At 34.1% G+C, this 22,527-nt stretch overlaps 3 protein-coding genes across 3 annotated transcripts; 1 reads left to right on the forward strand and 2 right to left on the reverse strand.

Moving 5' to 3' along the window:
• Positions 1–533: 533 nt before the first annotated feature.
• LOC108222911 (uncharacterized) lies at positions 534–9,035 on the reverse strand. The gene is made up of 12 exons (XM_017396882.2): positions 8,842–9,035; positions 7,926–8,115; positions 7,736–7,810; positions 7,009–7,115; positions 6,166–6,226; positions 5,174–5,233; positions 4,994–5,068; positions 4,046–4,198; positions 2,803–2,857; positions 1,403–1,525; positions 1,034–1,260; positions 534–907 (listed from the first exon to the last, which is right to left on the reverse strand). The coding sequence occupies exons 1-12, from the start codon at positions 8,874–8,876 to the stop codon at positions 869–871; spliced, it is 1,200 nt and encodes a 399-aa protein (XP_017252371.1). The 5' UTR covers positions 8,877–9,035; the 3' UTR covers positions 534–868.
• A 913-nt stretch (positions 9,036–9,948) lies between these two features.
• Positions 9,949–11,643, forward strand: LOC108222912 (DNA-(apurinic or apyrimidinic site) endonuclease, chloroplastic). The gene is made up of 2 exons (XM_017396883.2): positions 9,949–10,370; positions 10,818–11,643. Exons 1-2 carry the CDS (start codon positions 10,023–10,025, stop codon positions 11,472–11,474), a joined length of 1,005 nt encoding a protein of 334 aa, XP_017252372.1. The 5' UTR covers positions 9,949–10,022; the 3' UTR covers positions 11,475–11,643.
• On the reverse strand, positions 11,554–16,234 carry LOC108222910 (uncharacterized). The gene is made up of 2 exons (XM_064092893.1): positions 12,526–16,234; positions 11,554–11,886 (listed from the first exon to the last, which is right to left on the reverse strand). The coding sequence occupies exon 1, from the start codon at positions 16,061–16,063 to the stop codon at positions 12,551–12,553; it is 3,513 nt and encodes a 1,170-aa protein (XP_063948963.1). The 5' UTR covers positions 16,064–16,234; the 3' UTR covers positions 11,554–11,886; positions 12,526–12,550.
• Positions 16,235–22,527: the final 6,293 nt, after the last annotated feature.

Genomic DNA, 22,527 nt, shown 5'->3' on the forward strand with positions numbered 1-22,527 from the left:
ACAGATCTGAAAATAAAACTCGATTGAAATTTTCGAGGTTTAAGCAACACTCGATTTTATTGAAAAACAAAAAACAGGTAAATAGTAGAGAAGATGGGAGAGCGAAAATGATTTGGTGGATGTAGAGGATGAAGGTGAAGAATGGAGAAGTGACGGCTAATTTTGGGAGACTCTCAAAACCCTAATTTGAGATTAAGTTCAGTGGACGAACATAGGTACTTATTTTTATAAGTAAGGAATATCTTTTGCATTACCGATATTTTGGACTGTCACACGATCACTGATTTATTAATTCAGAATTATTGGAGATTTATTTGATAAATTATGAATTTTCAGTCAAATTAGAATATAATTGATAAACAATAAAATATTTTTTTAAGATTAATTATGAATCAGTGATATTTGAAATTTTGAATTTTTAGTGAAGTCAAAGTGTAATAGGTAAGTCGATAACGTTTTTTTAAGAATAAATCACGATTTTCAGTCAACTTAAAATGTTACCAGTAAATCGAATATTTTTTTAAGAACTCACAGAGATAAGTCAGCTGATAAAATAAATCCTCGGGCTCAAGCAAAGTTCTACAGTATTAAACATCAAATTGCTTTCATAAATAATCTTATGTCGACTAACTAGTAACATATATTATTACATCTGCTTACATTTCCTTGTTACCATCTTCACTGGTATATCTTTGTTCTATTTCCTATAACATCCAAGGAAATAAATATCAGTGTCTTTTTCAAATGTATCATTTTCCTTCTCCATGCTGCATGAACCTCCCCGCTTGTGTTTCTTCTCCTTGAAGATGTGGATTCCTATTCTATATAAAACAACCGGAACAACGTATTTACATTTTTCTTGAAGATCCTAAGTATCAGCCACTTGCAAGTTCGCCTGTATATTTCCCTACGAAACCAGGAGAGTGGATTCTGCAGTTAGCTCAATAGTTTAACTACTCTACGTAGTTTTTAGTGAGTTTAGACTCCATTGACATGATTCACATTTCAGCACTTGTGATATACTGATTCTTACCTTAAATAAGAGGTCGTAAGCAATACATTCCCAGGGCAATGATATGGACATCAAACAGCACTTCAGTGGATGCGTTTTGTCAGAACTCTGGCTTTCACCAGCTGCATATACATGCTTCGCGGTCGCAGATGCTACAATCGCTGCTTTACGTACTGTTTCTCTGATTCGAGATTTTTTCTTAGACGATTTCGCTGACGAATAAGAGGGTATTCCCTGCATGCTTCCATCTGAACAGTAACCAAGATTCGTTAAATAAAATATGGTTTGCATAAGGCTATATTAGTCATTTTAAGACAGATTCAAACTGAAGAAGCAAAAGAGACTATTAAGTAGTACATCTCGACTTAAGCCAGGCAGGTACAAGTATACCTAAAACACCAGAAATGGCCACTTCAACTTCCCCACGACCTCCAGGACCTTTCATGTGTAGCTTGTGTGTCTTGCCAGACGTATGACCAATTGACAAAAGACTACTGAATCCAGATTTACCAGCTGTAAGTTGGCATATACATGGTCAGAATTCAGATCTTGAAATATAGGTCAAAGCAGGTAATTGATCCATACAATAATACAACAGTAACAAGGTAAGTCTAAATTACTACACATGAGCAAACAGAATTACAACAAGGAGATTTGTGCTTTGGTACTCATCCTAAAGTAGCTAGGGACTTTTGTTCACTTAAACAGCATCTTTAAATTTCTAAAATCCTCTTTCTGGTCCATGCATATCCCAAATGACAGTTTGGGAAATTGACTCGAGTGCTTGGACTTGGACATGTTTCATTCCATTTTTCCAACCACCCAAGTCCAATGGCCTAAATGCAACCAACTACGGTCATCCACCAGCCCACCACAAGCTCCAAAAGATCATGAATTGACGGTTTTGGGACAAGATATCTGGAAACACCCGCCTAATAATTACAAATCAACACAGCAAACAATTGAACAGACAAACCTCAGGCAGCGGGCAGGCACCTCTGACCGGGTAGAACTCTGATACCATCTCTAACAACCAGAGTCAAATCCCGAATTTTAATCTAAAATTTAGGTCTGCGACATATGTGAACCCTGATTAAGTCCAAAGTGCATTGGGCCAAAGCAATCAACTAGGGTATCGACAGGTTTTGTTATTCAATTTTAATAATAAATTATAAAACACTCAAAATATTTGTAGAGCAACAACTAAGAAGTATAAAATCCATGTGATTCACAATATTTTCAATATATAACTGAAACAATTAAGTCATCTTAATAACATAAACCGGTAAGAAGTGTGTTGACTTAATGACAACTATAATCCATCCATATATAATAAAAACCTTTAAAGGTTGTGCAAGTCCTAAAACGGAAGGGAATGGACGTCATCCTCCAATAGTCAAGGCATCAAACGGAGTCGATTTAATTTCTTTCGGGTGGGTGGGGTACAGGGTCTAAATATTGCTGAAGCTAAACATGACACAAAATCTGTGTATTCTTGTGTGTTCATGTACCTTTTCATTTTGCGAACCTGAAAGTCAAATCCAAACACTAATTCTCATGTACATGTCGTGTACCAAATTGGCAAATTGTCAGTTCTAGATGAGAAACCAAAAAGGAAGGTATATTTAAAGTTAGATTCCACAATGGCAGTTGCTTACTATAGCTTTTCAGAACATGGACATAAAAGAAATTATGGTGCCCCAAGTGCAACATTGTTAAGTTATATAATGTTTCCACAATTCCACTTCAAAATTTTAATACAACCAAAAACAATATAAAGATGATTATACCATCGCTTGCTTCTCGGACAATTTGATAGCTGACAAATCCTGAGAAAAGTGTGACCTGCATCCAAAAACTAACATCTTTGAGAAGAACTTATCAATCTTCATGAACCCAGACCAAAACACCACCCAATAAAAGAAGAGGGGCAAGGCTCCTAATGTATATTCAATGGGGAAATTAACATGATGTATCACATCTTGTAAAATAAAGAAAAACAGCATTACCCACTTTTAAGTCCTTACAACTGAAAATGACTATGTTCTAAACAACATGTAACATTGTCATAAACTAAGCCTAGTAGCACCATTGACAGCATCTAAATCTTAACCAGAATGTCTAGCAAAAAGATAACATCACAACTTTTGCCACCATCAAGACTGGAACCAGATTTACTGTCATGGTAGGCAATTAACTCCCGTCTCTGTTATGGTAACGTAGGCAGGGAAAGCAAATGCTTTCAAGCTCATCAGAGCTGCGTTCCGAATAATAAATGACAGAAACTCAACATGCCCATGCTTAAGCGAACTCAATACCCTTATGCCTCATTAAATAGATGTAATGCATGAGCAATTTTACACACAAAACAACATGAAAATTTAGTGTTTCTGTTCAAGCATCTAATACGAAGTAGGTTTAGTGACTTGCTCGGACTACACACACACACACACATTTATATATTTTATATGTACTGTAATTATACATCATAAATTTATAATCTGATTTCAATTTTTGATATAATTGATGACAATTGGCTCATAAAATAGGAACCATTGACGCTTGTCGCTTTTAGTGGATATGAAAAACTTTGGGGTTATATAAAAATCAAATATTCAGAACTACATGCATTTATACTTACAAACATAAGTACTATGCATTAATACCAGATTCAAAAGTAAAAAGTCGGACTACCCTGGGTTTCTATCTCCTTTTTCTCCTAGCCGCTTTAATCTACTACTACGACCTCTCTTATCTTCAGCTCTAAATGGCTGACGATGATATCATACTGTTGAAAAGGTAAAAATTAAAATATCCAATTTAGACTTTCATTTTCGTTAAGATTTGTATCGGTGCAGAAATGTAATCCTGTTAGTTTGTCTATGTAATTTCCATCGGAGTTTAGACAAATTTACCACATGTAGACACAACTTCATGTCGCTAACAAATTCTTGTCGTGTATGGGTTGGACGATTACAGCACAAAAACATGGAACTACACAACACGACAAGCATGCAAAAAGGCATCTCAAACCTTTGGATGCTTTGTTTTTCCTGTATCATTTCCGGAATTTGCTGAAGAATTGTCACTAGAACTAGAATCTTGTGATATTGTTTCACTAGGAAAAGCTGCTCCACCGTGTGCATGTAGGAGAACACAGAAACAATGGTCGACATCAGTTAGCACCTGCAAAATGAAAATATCAACAGAAATGACACATTGCAAGTTGCAACAAGCAATTAGTTGCACCACATATAATTGTGTATTACAAAATTTTATCCTTTTTCTCTACCCACATATAATAGTCATATAAAAGTAACCCCCTGCTAATCAAATGCAAACACTTGCACACACATAACCATGATCTTAGATGCACATGCATATACAAGCAATTAGTTGCACCACATATAATTGTGTTTTAATTTTTTTTATCCTTTTCCTCTACTCACATATAATAGTCATATGAAAGTAACCCCCTGCTAATTGGATGCAAACACTTGCACACACATAACCATGATCATAGATGCACATGAATATATAATGAAACACATGGTGAAATAAAAAAAAAAAGAGGCACCCATCACCAATAGATCAAATGCAGAATACATTAGAACATATTAAATTTTTCCTCGTGTTTTCTACTGCCTAGTATATTAAGGAAACAACTGGTTCTCTTTAATTTTGCAACCAAGATTGTAAAATGATGGGAAAACCTAGCCATGTCTAAGATAAGAACAACATAGGTTCTCTTTCTTAAACTGTGCAAGATATAATGCTAAAAAAATGACTATGACTAGATGTACTTCGATTGTTTCATGGATCGAGTACTCTAACGTGTTTGTTATTTCTATGGGACAAAGTCGCTTGACATTTTCCAAACCTTTATTGGAGCTATGACGGAGAGGACAGAAACATACAACCAAGGAACCAAAAAAACAAGTTGAATTCATAACTAAAAAATGTGTTGGAAATTAGAGTTACCATTGCATCAAAAGTGGAATCAAAATCATCAACTGCAAAACATACATCTGGATAGGAAGGAGTTGTCTCTACTTCCTGTATAAACAGCAGGAACAGTACCAGATTTGCTAAGTTATGGATGAAGACAAAGATAGAACATTATTTTGAGAATCATGGTGTTGGCAACGAATTAATACTAGCCTTCCTTGAGTCTACATGGAAATTTACACGGTCTGGAGATGCATAAACAGTTTTCACAACCTGCGCACAAAGCATACCAATATATATACTTATACTCTGTAAACTAACCCGAGTGACCAAATACGATAATTGAAAGAAATTTTGTGCATCAGAACATATACATAAAGAAGATTTATACAGGATATGTCATTATATTCTGAATTTTTGACGAATTAATTATTTGTTTTTTCCCTTTCTCTGCCTCACATGATATCACCTTAAATTCCCGAAACACAAGTAGAGAAACCAATTGAATTTATATCCATTTCAAGTATATAAGCATGCGTTGGCAATATATTATAATTGACCCGCTTCCTACAAAGGCTTCTAACTTTCTTAACTACAAAGGCTTCAACTTTTTAATAAGAGTAACACCCACTCATGAGAAATGAACATGAAGCCAGCCAGTGGCTTAGCCGTATAGGAGAACTTATAAGTAGATGGCAAGGTACTTAAATGCGAGAGGCACACTGAGGCGCAAGACCCTCATGGAGCCTAGGCACGAAGAATACGTGAGGCCCACATAATAAAAAACATCACATATATAATCTATAAAACATATATCTATTATATATATTATAGAGAGAGAGTTATCTTCTATTTAAAAAGCAAAAGTTCAGTTTTAAGCTACAAAATATTTAAAAAATTCCCACAAAGATAAATGAAAACCAAATCAAAGACCAATGCGCACCAAAATCAATTCTGTACATATGCAAATCAAATGCAAGAAGTCAGAAATAGTGAGCATAAAGAAGTTGACAAACATGGACACAAAATAAATAAATAAATAAGTAGCAAACAAATTACTTCAACTTTATATATATGTATTTAATCATTTAATAAATTCATGATTATATTAAACAATATACGAAATATACAACTGCCCTCCCCTCCGGGACACATTGTTTCATCAATAATAAAGTTTCATCACCAAACTATTAGCATATTGATACCTTACATATGGGAGATATCGATGTTGTTTCACCACTTTGATAATTCTGAAGAGCCTGATGACTGAAAGCAAAAGTCCTAGTTAAATTAAGTGCAGTACTGGTATTATTATCAAAAGCTGAAAATTCATAGTTACATTACAGTAAAAGATGATTAAGATACAAATGCGGTCTTTTTTAAGTTACTCAGTTTTTTCCCTTCTATTTATTATTCGGAAACAAAACCCAGAGAGTTTAAAATTCAGTATTGTCCCTCTAGTTCACAATGAAAATCATGCTACTCCTGAAGCTTCCAACACTACATTAGCTGCACAAGGCTGCAGTTGGTAATAGTATATTTGCATATACAAAGACCTAGCAACCCACTTAATTACGGTTTAACAGAAAGTTAAGTAAGTCTTCAAAGAAGTTCTCCTCCAAAAGAGCTGATCAAGTCAAATTTTTAATTTTTAATAGTCAAAGTTGCTAGCAGAAATGGACACTGACTTGCAGATGCAGGCATGACTAGATGTAATAAAGAATGTGGTATGAAGTACAATTATCAACTTCAACAACCTAGAGGGGAACATAAGTTCAACAGGGTATTAATCATGATACACTATTAGAATTAGTTGTCGGAATATTAACCAGCAGGCAGCAACTCAACTGTACTTGATAAACCAGACTCTTTCCAAAGCAAGCAGATGCAATAATTTTTTTCCCTTCCTGATAATTCAGAATCTAGGCAAGTACAAGTAAATCCCGAGAAAAACACATACACTCATGCCCACATGAAAAGCAGAAGATTTTACATAATTCAGGGCAAAAACATGTTTTAGCTATTAAGGGTATGGAAAGATAATGTACCTGCAAATTAACACTGTTACACTAAACGAAGAGTGCGCAATTAAGTTCAAGTAAAATGAGCATCTCCAGTCCACGTTTACTGCATTCTTCTCCACTAAATTATTCAACTGGAAATAACATCATAGAACAGAAGGCCAAATCAATAAAATAAAGATCATAGTCCATGTTTTTTGTGAAGGACATGGACCATAAGCAAACCCAACAAGTCAACAAGTAAAAGACAAAAAACAACTGATTATTAAAGGTGATAGTTTTATGTTGGCTAATCATTTTATACAAAATAACATTAGGCAGTACTGCAGCAGTAACTGCATGATAAAATACAGATGTTAACAACTGTGTTTCCACTTAAGTGAGAAATGACATTATGCCAGTGGTCAAACTTTACGATGGGAACTTCAGTTGATGTTTCTACAAACACGTCTCTACAAGTATACACATTCTAGTTTCTACAGACGACTTCCATCAATCATCTGCAAAGAGAAGTTTCTTTTCAGGAGGGGGAGCAAGAAGTCAACTTTGTACTTTCTACACTATCTGCAGAAATCTTAAAAGCAATTTCAAAACTAAGTCACAACCCAAAACTAAGAATCAACGCCAAGTATTTCAGTAATTTAGAGTTCACTAAAGCTTGAGAAGAATGGAGCATCTAACAACTGGTACAGTTAACTAGAATCATCTTAAGGCCAGAGCAAATTTTAAATTGTTTCAAATTAATAGCCTTTACCTCAGGTGCCCACCTGCGCACAAAGTAAGGGGAGTCGTCCTCTGCACTGTCAATGAATTCAAACCCATCCATGCTCTGGAAGCAAGATAATAAACAAACCAATGATGACTTGGCAGAGGAAAAAAAGAAAACAATACTACATATCTGATATCACCAAAAGCATTAGAAAAAAAAAAAGAAGTGAACCAACCGTTTTCCTAACAAAGAATATGAGATCATCATCCAACCGTCTCCTTGCCTCCTTACCAGTCACAAAATACAGTTCCATGACATCATGCCAAAATCCGTGATTCTTTTCCACATCAGAAACATCTTGATCGTCAACAGACTCTTTCCGTAATAACACTGAATGCTTCTTAACGATATCCAACAATTCAAACCTGGAAATTGTAAGTGCAATAGTAAAAAACACTAGAAACAAAATAAGCCGAACATTTATTTTACTTTCTGTAAAGAATATGTGCTAGCACAGATGTCTAATATGCGTGTTTGTGCAAGAGTAAGCTTTTATAGAAAACCACCACAGATGGAGACATGGAATTCAAAATCTTGTTATGCAGCCATGATCATTTGCTTCAAGGTAAATGCGGGTACTCTTTTTTTTTCTTTTTCTTTTTTGCTAATTAAATGCGGGTACTCTTTAAACATAACAAATTGGTTCTTGATCCTCCGAACAAATAAATGCTTGTCATTTGAACTTCACCCTACTTTCCTTACTAACACACTCTTTTTACTTAACAAAGAACTAAGGAATTACGACCAAGAGGCCTTTCATAATTTTTGCCTATATTGTATATAAATTGTAATAAAACAGTGCTTCTTCCAGAAAATATTTTCCAAGATTCTTTAAAACTTGGCTTTACATAAAACCTAAAAGGGTTACTCCATAAAAGTACAAAAGGGTCATAACCAAGCACTAAACACATATAGCTTATCTAAAAGATTCCTAATTACCAGTTAAGTCGAGATCAAACTTTTATCACCAAATCACACAAGTAGAGCCAAGAAACACAATATACCCTCAAGCAACTATAGAAACATGATTAAAATTTCACAAATACATACATATATATATGCACACACAATTGCAGAATTGCATCACTCACCGAGAAGGTGCATCCCCATTATCGTGTAGCATCATATATGTGTGTCTATATATCTTTCAAGAATCAAGATCAGCAATGGCCCAGTTGGGTTCCAGATCAAGCTCTTTAGTTTTTCTTGTATATAGATGATGATGATTCACTCTAACAATTCTTGTTTTGTAAGTATCATAGTTCTTTATTTTATCTGGGACACGCAGACGGTCACTATTTTTGGATAAAGGGTGTTTATGTTATTTTTTTTTAATGAAAAAACGGACTTCAAAATCCAATTTGATTTTTTTTTCCCTGAAAATAAATCCAATTTGGTTTTCAGTTGAAATTGCGTCTGGAAGTGCTCTTATTAATTATAAAAATAAAAATAAAAGATAGCAGCGACTCATTTCATTAAGGCGAAGTCTATTATTTAAAAAAAATAATTATTATTATATTTTCAAAATTATATGAGTTCCGAAAGTAAATTCTAATCATTAATTAAGTATTATTATTTAATTATAATAAAAAATTAAAAAAAAATCAACTAGATATTAAATTGGCCAAAAAAAATTAGTTTCAAAACCCTTAGACGAATGGAATGAAATGAAATGAAAATTTATATAGTTGTGTTAATGATAAATAAGAAAGTATGAGATACTAGTGCAAAATATGAATGTGAGAAAGATGGTAAGGAAGAATGATGTATAAATAGAGTGAGCATTTTTTCCTTCCAAAACATGTGAACTTAGAATTATAGTTAAAATAGTAAGAATGAAATTATCGAATAAATGAAAATTAAGTTTTATCAGCACTGTTTTAATTATCAGATACAAAATTCATTTCATTCTCTTTCTATTCTATTCAATCGAAGCGAAAACACAACTTTAGTATTATCGTATCTCAAATCTTCTTTTCTTTTTTCCTTTTCTAATTATATCTCAAATTTTCTTCGACCAATATATAAGAGCAAAAGAAGTGAAGAACTAACATAGGAAACATATAAACACATTTCCATATCGATAACTATAAGAGAATCCAAAAAAAAAAAATTACATTCTCTAAACCTAAAAATACATATAAAAAAATGAAATAATTGCAGGCATTTCAAACGAGTTTTAATTTTTTTTTAACTATTTCAAGTTTTCAACAGAAAAATTAATTTTATTCTTCTCTCTCTTTTTTCTTTCCCTTACAGTTCTTTAAGCCAAATGATTCGTGTCTCAACTCTGAAAAAACTAGGGTTCTGCCATACCTTATCTCCCCTGACTCATTTATTTCCACCACCGTTGCTTAGATTCTCCCGTACAATAAGCCTAGCCATGTCTGCTGAGCCCTGGACTCTTCTTACACACAGGAATCCACAACATGGGTGGGCCCCTTACAATCCTCGTACTATGAGAAACCCTCCTCTTACACCTCACACTAAACATGTCAAGATTCTGTCTTACAATGTCAACGGCTTGAAGCGCTTACTGGAACTGGATGGGAATTACCTGGTACAGCTGGCGCAGAGAGAAGACTTTGATGTCTTGTGCTTGCAAGAAACTCACTTACAGGTACATCTCGTCTCGTTTATTATTAATCCGTTAAAATCCTAATTGAATACGCTCCTGTTTATTATTAATCCGTTAAAATCTTAATTGAATAAGTCACTGTTTATTATTAATCCGTTAAAATCTTAATCGAATACGCCACTGTTATATACACATGTATAGGGTCTGGATTTTGTACAAATATTTCTAGTTAAGTCTTATTTGATGAATGGCTCCCAAACCGTTGGATTGGAAAATAAATGACCTGGATTTTTAAATGAGCCGCAAAAAAAGAAAAGGAAGCGGTAAATGACTTCAAAATCGTTGGATCGGAAAATAGTGAGCCGTCATTTTGTGGTGTACTGCTGATGACCTAGGGGTTTGTTTAATTAAACAGGATGTGAGGTGGTGTTATTTGGCAGTTTGCAATACACGGATGTTTAAGTAATACAATTTCTTCTTTATATACAGGAGAAAGATGTGGAGGCAATCAAGTGCTCTCTTATTGATGGATATGAAGATAGCTTTTGGACATGTAGTGTCTCCAGGCTTGACTATTCTGGTACTGCAGTTATCTCAAGGATCAAACCACTTTCCGTGAGCTATGGCCTTGGCGTATCAGATCATGATAGCGAAGGGCGTCTTGTGACTGTCGAGTTTGATACATATTATTTAGTTTGTGCATATGTTCCGAATTCAGGGAGGTATCTAAAGAGATTGTCATACAGAGTCACACAGTGGGATTCTTGTTTAAGCAATTATGTGAAAGAGCTGGAGAAGGCGAAACCTGTTGTTTTGGCGGGAGATTTGAACTGTGCTCATGAAGAAATTGATATCCATAACCCTGCAAGAAGTCTGAAAAAAGCTGGTTTTACAATTGAAGAAAGGCAGTCATTTGAGATGAACTTCTTGAACAAGGGATTTGTCGACACATTTAGAAATCAGCATCCTGGTGTTGTGGGCTATACGTTCTGGGGTTGGAATGATGGACGCGGGACAAATAAGGGATGGCGCCTGGATTACTTCCTTGTATCAGAGTCTGTCTTGGACAAGGTTTACGACTCATATATTCTTCCAGATGTTGATGGAAGTGATCACAGTCCAATCGGCCTCATTCTTACACTATAGCTTAAATACCGTTTCTTCAAGCCAACGGTTAGACTCAAATATGTAATGTACATTAGAAAATATGACTGCAATCATAAAATGTAAGTCCTGTAAAAGGGACCAAATATTTTTCTCTTTTATACCAGAGAGGGCTGTTTTCATCAGAAAAAGGCCTATGTTTATCAGACAATACAGAGTCTCCCATGACCCTGAGTCTTAACTGACGAAAAAAAAAGAGAAAGGACCTAATCGGACACAACTGGCTCAGCACCGAGCTCCAGAACAGCATTTAAAGTTTACAATTGAAACTATGAAACCTAAAGAACAAGCTCGATATACATCTACATGGCGAGAGATGGTGAAATGGTGCTTTGTAATGTTGCTGCAACTCATCTGTGCACAATCATTCCACTTGACATGCCGTCGTCTTCACCTGGAAACAAAAATAAATCAGTACATAATGCAGAATGCATAGAAGATTACGGAAAAGCATATGAATTGCAGAGCTCTTTAGTACGTCTATTCACAATCCTTATCATATCAAAAAAAATTATACTAGAGATCTATTCACAATTCGTACTAATTTAAACTAGAGATCTATTCACAATTCGGGATCAATATATCGATCCTACATCCATTCAATTTCTTGGCAAACCTACTAATATCAAAAACTGGCACTCTCATCGTCTCCAGATGATTATATTATGAAAACTTGACTGCCTAATTAGCATTGATCTATAATGTAGTATCTCTCAAAATGAAATCAACAAACATTAAAGACTAATAAAGATTTTACCAGAATCTACTTCACTAGCAATGGAAAATATTTCGAGACTTCTATCTGAGAAAGAATGCTCATTAACTCCTCTCTCTTATCCTTCTACCAAACCAATTAATTGTAAGTAAAAAGATTCGAAACATATAAAATGCAGTTAATCCCGCCATAAACCAAGCTATTATTGCCAAAATTAGTGAATATAACCAAGTATGATTAAGAATACCAAAACAAGCAAACTACAAGTATAGTGTTGATATATAAAAATAAATAAATACAGCAAGAGTTAAGAATTACCTGAGCTTGTTTATCAGCTCCTGCATCACATTTTTTTCACCCACATCATGCCACTCTCTGTCTGCTTATTCTTCCAGGATCCAAACCTCCCATGACTCCTACCATACTTATTTCCCTTTCTCCAACCATTACGAGGAATACCTTCAGATGTCCCCCCAGTCGCCTCATCTCCCCACCTATGACCAAAACCCTTCAGAGTCTCCGACATCTTCACATTTAACAGATTCTGCTTCTCAACTTCATTCTCATCTCTCACAGCCACTGGAATCTGCTTCTCAGCATCATTTTCTTCTTTAACATCCACCAGATAATGCTTCTCAACTTCACTTTCTACCCTCACATCAACCACAATTGGCTTCTCAGCTTCATTTTCTCCCTTCACAGCAACTGTGATATTCTTCTCAACTTCATTTTTTTTTCTCACAGCCACAGGAATTGACTTCTCAACTTCATTTTCTCCACTCACAGCAACCACAATAGGTTTCTCAACTTCATTTTCTTTTCTAACCGCCAGCAAAATTGGCTTCTCAACTTCATCTTCTCCCCTCACAGCAGCTGCAATTGGCTTCTCTCCTTCATTTTCTTTTATCACAGCCATCGAAATTGGCTTCACATCTACCTTTTCTCCCCCTGCAGCAACTGCAATAGGCTTCTCAACTTCATTTTCTTTTTTCACAGCCATCGGAATTGGCTTCTCAACTTCATTTCCTTTGCTCACAGGAACGTATATCTTCTTCTTCCGGTGTCGAAATCTACGATGATCTCCACCGGGCTTAAACTTACCTTTCCTTCCACCACCGTTAATCGTCAAATCTCCGAATTCTTTCCCAATATCCACAATCTCAGTAACCTCTGACATCTTGCCATCCACTACATTTTCATTACTTACATCCACCACATTTCCCTCCACAACTTCACTTTCCTCCCTCACATCAATTACATTCTTTCCCTTCGTAGCCCTTGAAACTTTTTCAAACCTACGACGATCCCTACCAAACTTGCCCTTCATCCTGCCATTCAGACGCCTTTCAACCAAAACCTTTGAATCCTCCGGCATCTTAACATTCACCACATTTTCCTCCCTCACATCGCTCTGAAATTCATTTCTTCCCTTCCAAACCCCCGAAACGAATCCAAACCTCCTACGATCCCCACCATACTTATCACTACCCTCCCTCTCACTACTAAGCTCCAAACCTCCAAATTTTCTCCCAACATGCTCCACCTCATCAATCACCCATTTTCCATTACCCTTCGAACTCTCCAGTACCTTAACGCCCACCACATTTTTCTCCCTCACATTCACCACATTTTTCTTCTCAACCCCATCCCCTGAACCTTTTCCAAACCTCCTGCGATCCCCGCCATACCTCACACTCCCCTTCCTACCATCATCCATCTCCAAACCTCCAAATTTCCCCCTAACATCCACTTCATAATTAACCCTCCGCTTTCCATACCCCTTTGAACCCTCCAACACCTCACGACCCATCACATCCCCCTTCTGAACCTCCTCCCCCTTCACGGGCCCCGAACCTCTCCCAAACCTCCTACAATCCTCACCAACATCCTCCATCTCATCAACCCTCCTCTTTCCATACCCCTTGAAACCCTCCAACACCTCACCATCCACCACATTTCTCTTATTAACCACCAAACCTCTTCCGAACCTCCTACGATTCCCACCAACATCGTCCACCTCATCAACCCTCCTCTTTCCATACACCTCACCGCCCATCACATCCCCCTTCTGAACCTCCTTCTTACCCTTCCCAGGCCCCGAACCTCTCCCAAACCTCCTACAATCCTCACCAACATCCTCCGGCTCATCAACTCTCCTCTTTCCATACCCCTTAAAACCCTCCAACACCTCACCATCCACCACATTTCTCTTCTCAACCCCCAAACCTCTTCCAGACCTCCTCCGATACCCACCAACATCCTCCACCTCATCAACCATTCTCTTTCCATACCCTTTCAAACCCCTCATCACCTCACCACCCATCACATTCCCCTTCTCAACCTCCTTCTCCCCCTTCCCAGGCCCCGAACCTCTCCCAAACCTCCTAAAATCCTCGCCAACATCCTCCGTGCCAACATCCTCCGTCTCATCAAATCTCTTCTTTCCATACCCCTTAAAACCATCCACCACATTTCTCTTCTCAACCCCTAAACCTTTTCGAAACCTCCTCCGATCCCCACCAACATCCTCCACCTCATCAACCATTCTCTTTCCATACCCCTTCAAACCCCTTATCACCTCACCACCCATCACATTCCCCTTCTCAACCTCCTTCTCCCCCTTCCCAGGCCCCGAACCTCTCCCAAACCTCCTAAAATCCTCGCCAACATCCTCCGTCTCATCAAATCTCTTCTTCCCATACCCCTTGAAACCATCCACCACATTTCTCTTCTCAACTCCCAAACCTTTTCCAAACCTCCTCCGATCCCCACCAACATCCTCCACCTCATCAACCATTCTCTTTCCATACCCCTTCAAACCCCTCATCACCTCACCACCCATCACATTCCCCTTCTCAACCTCCTTCTCCCCCTTCCCAGGCCCCGAACCTCTCCCAAACCTCCTAAAATCATCGCCAACATCCTCCGTCTCATCAAATCTCTTCTTTCCATGCTCCTTGAAACCATCCACCACATTTTTCTTCTCAACTCCCAAACCTTTTCCAAATCTCCTCCGATCCCCACCAACATCCTCCACCTCATCAACCATCCTCTTTCCATACCCCTTCAAACCCCTCATCACCTCACCACCCATCACATTCCCCTTCTCAACCTCCATTTCCCCCTTCCCAAGCCCCGAACCTCTCCCAAACCTCCTAAAATCCTCGCCAACATCCTCTGTCTCATCAAATCTCTTCTTTCCAAACCCCTTGAAACTATCCACCACATTTCTCTTCTCAACTCCCAAACCTTTTCCAAACCCCCTCCGATCCCCACCAACATCCTCCGCCTCATAAACCCTCCTACTCCCACCCCCCTTAAAACCCTCCACCACCCCACCACCACCCACATTCCCCCTTAAACCTCTCTCAAACCCCGCATAACCCCTCGAAACCTCTCCCCTCTTTGCATCTCCCTCATCTCTCTCCCAGACACCCCCAACCCTCCTTCTCTCCCCACGATAACTTCTATCATCACCATCCTCTCCCTCATCAACCTTCATCTCCCCAAACCCCGAAAAACCCCACCAAATCTTTATACTCCTCCTGCCCTTGCCACCCATCTCTACCCTCCTCCCCACATTTCCCTTCCCACCCATCTCTCCTCTCCCCTCATCTCTCTCCCGATCCCCTCCATCTCTCCCAGTCCTCCTCTCCCTAAACCCCCTAAAACCCACTTTCCCTCCATCCCCCGCAAGCTCCACAACCCCCTTCCCGGAATCATCGCCACCGCTCTTCTGCCCTGCATTTTCCTCTTCTCGTTGCTTCTTCTCATTCTGTTGTTTCAACCACCGATCACGCAGATCAGAAAGGGACACATAGTCCGGAGGAAGCTCCGTCGTGCTTAGTACCACCATTGAATTGATCACCAGAAAATATTTCACGATCGCCGGAAAATCTATAAACTCAATGCTCTTGTTTCAGAAAAGCACCGAGCATATATGCGCTTACTAAATGCAAATTCTTGTGTTTTAAATCCTCTGTCTGGGCCCACAAAAATCCTCTTTATTTTGTACTACCAAATTGGTTGTAGATTACACTCTTTAAAAGCCTCACTCGAGTATTATTATTTTCCAAGTAGGGTGGTTTTCATGTGACAGCCGTGAATTTAATTGAGATTTTAAAAAAAAAATTTGTTCAAGTGAAGGTATTTAATTCAGATTTCAAAATATGTATCTCATAACATTTTAAATCAACTTATATATATAATAAGACAACTAAGGCAAAAAATTGTCAAGAAAATGGTCGTGAAAAGTCAAATATATCCCTACTTATCTCATAATTACAAAAAACAATCAATTAATACATTTATTACATTTAAACTATTAAATACTACTCCCTCCGTCTCATTTTAGTTGTCACGTTTGTATTTTTGTTGGTCAAATTGACTAATTTTTGACCAAAGATTATAAGTCATTCTTACATTATTTTAAAAAACTGAAAATTATATCTTAAAAAGATTAAAAATTATTTCCGATGACATGTTTTTTTTATTTTTTCAATTGATAAAAAATTAATAAATTTCAATCAAACTTTGGTCAATTTGACCGGCACAAAACCAAATGTGACAACTAAAATGGGACGGAGGAAGTATTGAATAATTATATCGAATTTTCTATGGTGTGCCCAAGGGCACACAATAGTCACTAACATCCATGAGAATACTAACTTTTGATTGGTTGATAGATAATAAATGTAAATGGCCCTCCTGCATTCACATCAATTCCACCAATCAAAACAAACTATTTTCATGAAAGTTGGTGTTTATTATGTGCCCATGTGCCCATGAGCACACATTAGAAAGACCGTAATTATATTCCTTTGTTAGTTATACTTATGTTAATTGTATTTAGTACATTCATTAATAACTCATTCATAATAGCGTCATTATTTAATTAATTTTGAAAGATGGTTAAATACTCTTGATTAATTAATTTGCGCAAAAAATTCTTTTTGAATTAGAATTATGTCATTTTATTTAACTAATAAAGATACATTTTCACTAATAATAGAGCAATAGATGATCAATTGAAGTTGATGAATGTATCATCCAATCGACGAGTGACAAAGTGCAAGTATATATTAAGGAGTTTAAAATTAGTGCCGGCTATGCATGCACTCTAGATAAAGTTCAATTAATGGTCATCTGTCATATGATTATATCAAATCAATTTGATCTAAAATCAATTTTAGCTATCGAATTTTGATTAAACAATCTCCTGGACAAATTAATATTAGCATAAACGTCTGGTATATAAATTATGTTGGGTTAGTTCAAGTTGAATAAATATTTTATTGACATTATTAGTTTATTTTTAAAATAAATTTATATTTATAAAATTATAAATCAAATATATTATACAAAAATTAAATTAAAATCAAAATACATAATTTAAAAATAAATATTTATTTAAACTACGGGCCCGTGCCTCGCACGGATTTTTATACTAGTTATATTATAAAATCTAAGTCTTATTGAATGAGGATTTTAATTTATATTTTAAAATCAAATGTTGTTTAATTTAAATTATTTGAAATCTATTAAAATATAACAATATTCAAAATGAATATTTTTGGATTTCGTAAAATGAAATTTGTTGAATTGTTTAATATATTTGAAATTCGACCAAAATTTGAACCATTTGTTTCTTAAGGGGTTGACTATAATCATTAGTTAAAGTGGACTTGTAAAGTATTATTTAAAATTTGTTGAATCTGTAAGATATATTGTTTGATTATATTGGTTGGTTATAATTTAAAAATAATATATTATTAATATTTTAAATTGTTAAAATAAAATATATCAATTCAATATAATAATAAATGAGGGGTAATCATCGTACAGATTTCTTACGAGCATGTAGACATTCCACAAAAGAGATTGCTATTTTTGATATGACAATACTTTTTAACTAAGGCTTTCTATGGTTGGAGATACTTTAAAAACTTACATCAATTCTACCATATTTCGTGGGTGTTTGGGATCGACTTTTAAGTCGGGATTCTCGGTTTATAAGTTAGAAGCACTTATTCGTACCGTTTGTGTAAAAAGTTAAGAAGCACTTATAAAAAGCTAGGAATGCTAGCTTTTGTTTCAGGACTTCTACTTATTTCCCAAACACTTTAATCACTTATAAGTCTCATCTTGCTTCTAACTTCTACTCCACTTATTTATTTTAAGCAAGAAGCACTTATTTTAAGCCCATCCAAACGGCCCCTTCATCTTAAATCCTCATAAAATCAAAATTAAATAAAATTTATAAATTATATAAATCTAAGTTGATTACATTTTCGAATTATTGACGTTTTGACTCTCTTATAAATAATATTTTATTTTTAGAGAAAAATATATAAAACCGCTTTTTTTAAATAGACGGTCAAATCTAATAGCACTTAATTTTTACAGTAACAAAAGTTTAATAATACTCTCTTCTCAGAGCACGACTATAACACGATACTCAAATTTTAAATAAAAAGCACTCTATCAATCTCGGCGGTTTTTACTTTATTTTTCTGACACGTATTTTGAGATTTTTGTAATATAATTTCTCTATTTTTTTCAAATTTTATTCCTTAATAAATGTTTAAACGTGAATTGTTTTAAAAAAAATCAAAAAAACATTACAAAACTATATTTTATCGATTTTTTTATTATGTGTTTATGAACACATGCTAAGTATTAAAATTTATAAGTTTGACTCATTTTGAATTGACTCTTATTTTTAATAATGATGGACCCCTTACATATACAACGATCACACCACTCAAAATAAATAAATACTTAGCATGTGCCAGACACAAACTAGCCAAACCCTTTTTTTTAATAAAAATAAATATTAAATTTTGGATCTTTATTATTACAAGGAAAATGCTAGAAATCCCAAAAAGTGTTCCCAATTAACACCCCCTTCAAATGGTATTATATGACTGGTTCCTCCCACACCAATAATAATGAGACTCACTGTATGCACATCAATCACCTAATTAGAAATAAATACATGTCTGCCATGTCATTTGGTAAAATATTTTGGAAACAAATTTTAGGATAGGTAGCATTACGCCATTACCTTTGTTACAATGCGGTGTAGACATATCTTTTATTTTTTAAGCGTGCATGAACCGTTAATGTGAGTTAAAAATAGTTGTTATTAAAACAATGTAAGCAAAGTATCACAATGATATTCCATACACAGTGAAATATGACCTTGATATTCAACTAAACATGACGTATTTTTTGGTTCAGTTTTGATAGTGGAGTATCTTGTGGGTAGTTAAAACTCATTCCTGAATATTCAAATTTTGATTAAATGCTGTTAAAAATTGACTATTTTAACCAATAATTTGTCCAAAATTTTAATTGAACGTATAAATTTGTTGTTCCACTCCCGGTAAAGTATCACATTGATATTCCACTATCCACAGAGTATCACGCTGATACGTAATTGGTTGTGACGTATTATCATAATAATCCTCTTATAATAAAATTTTTGTTGATATTTAAAAGTCTCATCAGCAAAATATATTACATCGATATTCCTGGGTCAGTAAAGCAATTATGCATCTGAATTATGTCCGTGTAAAACCTTTAACTTCGGGCCAAACATATATGATTATCTATATTTATTTGTGTGATAGTTTGCGATCTAAATTTAATAATCTCTTGCTTTTTGTAATTCAGTCATGTTAAAAATTATTGTTTAACGTTATCTATTTGTATTTTCATGATTATGTTTATCTTATTTTTAAACCCTATTTTTCATATTTAAGTTGTATATTTCTAGAAAAATATGAAATGTGAATTTTCTTTTTCAAGTTCATCCAAATATATAATAGATAAATATTTTTTTTATTTTTTCCCCTCATTTTCCATATTTTTTATGGTACTTCTTCATGAATTATTGTTTACTTGGGATGTGTCCGGGTAAACTTGAAAAAAAAACAAACAAATTTTCATATTTTTTTACTATCAATAAATAACTTATTTATGAAAAAAAGATAAACAAACAAGATCTTAAAATTATAAATACATAACATTAATAATAATTTTTAACGAAAAAATGGATTATGATTATAAATATAAGAAATTTTGAAGATCATATCGTAAACTGTGACATGCAAAAGTCTAGATATTGGACAAAATAAACGGTTATAAATTGTAACAATCAATCAATCAATCAATATATCTATATATATATAAAGGAGGATGCGGGCGTCTCTAGAATTGCTCGATTCAGTCTTCTGATTTTTCTTAAATATATATAAAGGAGGATGCGGGCGTCTCTAGAATTGCTCGATTCAGTCTTCTGATTTTTCTTAAATTTCGAATAGAAAATATAGTTATAATTCAAAAAATCATGTTTAAGAATTCTAAAGGTGATACAATTCTTTTCTTATTGAATACTAAAGATGATACAATTCTTTTCTTTTTTATTTAATATTTTTATTGAAATCTAAAGATGACACAATTCTTTTTTTATTTAATAATCCTAAAAGAAATAGGACTATTCTTTTCTTTTTTATTTGATATTTCTTATTGAATTCTAAAGATGACACAATTCTTTTCTTATTTAGTAATCCTAAAAGAAATAGGATTATGTTTAAAAAATCAAGTTCAAAGATTCCAAAAGTTAATACAATTCTTTTCCTTTTGGATTCTAAAAATAATACAATTCTTTTCTTATTTAGTTATTTTAAAAAGAGTAGGATTATATTTATTTAAACTAAAAATCACAGATAAAATACAATTTATATTTAAGATTTGTAAGGTAATACGTACAATTTTTATTATTAATTTAGTCTTATAATTTTTTTTAAAATTTCGTATAGAAAATAAAGGATTGCAAAGATAATAATCATTAAAAAACACTAATAGCAAAAAATTAGAACCATAAAAGAGTAATAATTTTTAAGTAATAAATAGGAATCATAAAATAAAAATAATTAACAAAAAAATAGGATATATAAAATAGGAAATATATATATTGATTTTATAATAATGTTAATGATTCTTGATTAGTATTGCGTTTGACGGGCACGGGAGGCGGCCCAAACCAATTTTTATTTAAATAATAATAAATTTTCTATTAGTATTATGTTTGACGGGTTAGTGGCTAATATAATTTTTTATCTATGTTATAATATTTGTTTTTTAAAATGGTACCACAGTTCAAAATAATTTTTATCCAATTATAGTTATAATTTAAAAAATCAACTTGAATGATTCCAAAAGTTAATACAATTTTTTTTTTCGAATTCTAGAGGTAATACAATTTTTTTATTATTTAGGAATGCCAAAAGTAATATGATTATATATATTTAAACTAATAATCATAGATAAAATACAATTTATATTTAAGATTTGTAAGGTAATACGTACAATTTTTATTTCCGATTTAGTCTTATAATTTTCTTAAATTTCGAATAGAAAATAAAGGATTGTAAAGATAATAATCACTAAAAAACTAATACCAAAAATATTAGAACCATAAAAGAATAATAATTTTAAACTAATAAAAGGAGTCAAAAAATAAAAATAATTAACATATAAAATAATACATATAAAATAGGAATCATATATTGATTTTAAGATAATGTTAATTAGTATTGTGTTTGACGGGCACGGGAGGCGGCCCAAACTAACTTTTATCTAAATAATAATAAATTTTCTATTAGTATTATGTTTGACGAGAAAGTGGCTAAAATAATTTTTTATCTATGTTATAATATATATTTTTGTTAAAACGGGACCACAATTCAAAATAGTTTTTGTCCAATTATAATCTTTAATTTTATCATAATTAGAATAATTTTTATTAGTATGTGTTTGACAGTAAGGCGACTCAAACTAATATCTAAATTATAATGTTTTGTTATTGGTATTGTGTTTGATAAGAGAGCGGCTCAAACTAATTTTGATCTAAATTATAGTATTTAATTTTATCATAAAAACAATAATTATGGATTAATATTGTCTTTGACGGGAAGGAGGTTCAAACTAATTTTATTATTAGTATTGTGTTTGAAAGTATGGCCACTTAAAAAAAATTTTATACCAATTATAATATTTTTTATTTGTGATATGTTTAACGGAAAGATGACTCAAAATAAAATCTATGGTATTATAATACTGATTCATATCAAAATTTATCACGCCGCCGCGATACACAACCGTGTACCGCTTTGTTTTAATTTGTTAATGTTTGCTTCAGAAAATGGTTGATGGAGGAATTGTTAATAGTCGGATGTGTGTGAACTTTGCACGAAATGGTCAAGATAATTTGGCTAGCGGGTTTTTTCAGAACTCGCACAGATGTGCACAATA

This window comes from Daucus carota, chromosome 5 (assembly GCF_001625215.2).
Source record: "Daucus carota subsp. sativus chromosome 5, DH1 v3.0, whole genome shotgun sequence".
NCBI lineage: Eukaryota > Viridiplantae > Streptophyta > Magnoliopsida > Apiales > Apiaceae > Daucus > Daucus carota.

Coding starts and splice junctions, on each gene's coding strand:
- LOC108222911 (XM_017396882.2), bottom strand. CDS start 8,876: ATGATGCTACACGATAATGGGGATGCACCTTCTCG. Junction 5,234..6,165: donor CGATATCTCCCATATGTAAG/GTATCAATATGC, acceptor CTTTGTGCGCAG/GTTGTGAAAACTGTTTATGC. Junction 2,858..4,045: donor GAAAAACAAAGCATCCAAAG/GTTTGAGATGCC, acceptor TTTTGGATGCAG/GTCACACTTTTCTCAGGATT.
- LOC108222912 (XM_017396883.2), top strand. CDS start 10,023: ATGATTCGTGTCTCAACTCTGAAAAAACTAGGGTTCTGCCATACCTTA. Junction 10,371..10,817: donor TGCAAGAAACTCACTTACAG/GTACATCTCGTC, acceptor CTTTATATACAG/GAGAAAGATGTGGAGGCAAT.
- LOC108222910 (XM_064092893.1), bottom strand. CDS start 16,063: ATGGTGGTACTAAGCACGACGGAGCTTCCTCCGGACTATGTGTCCCTT.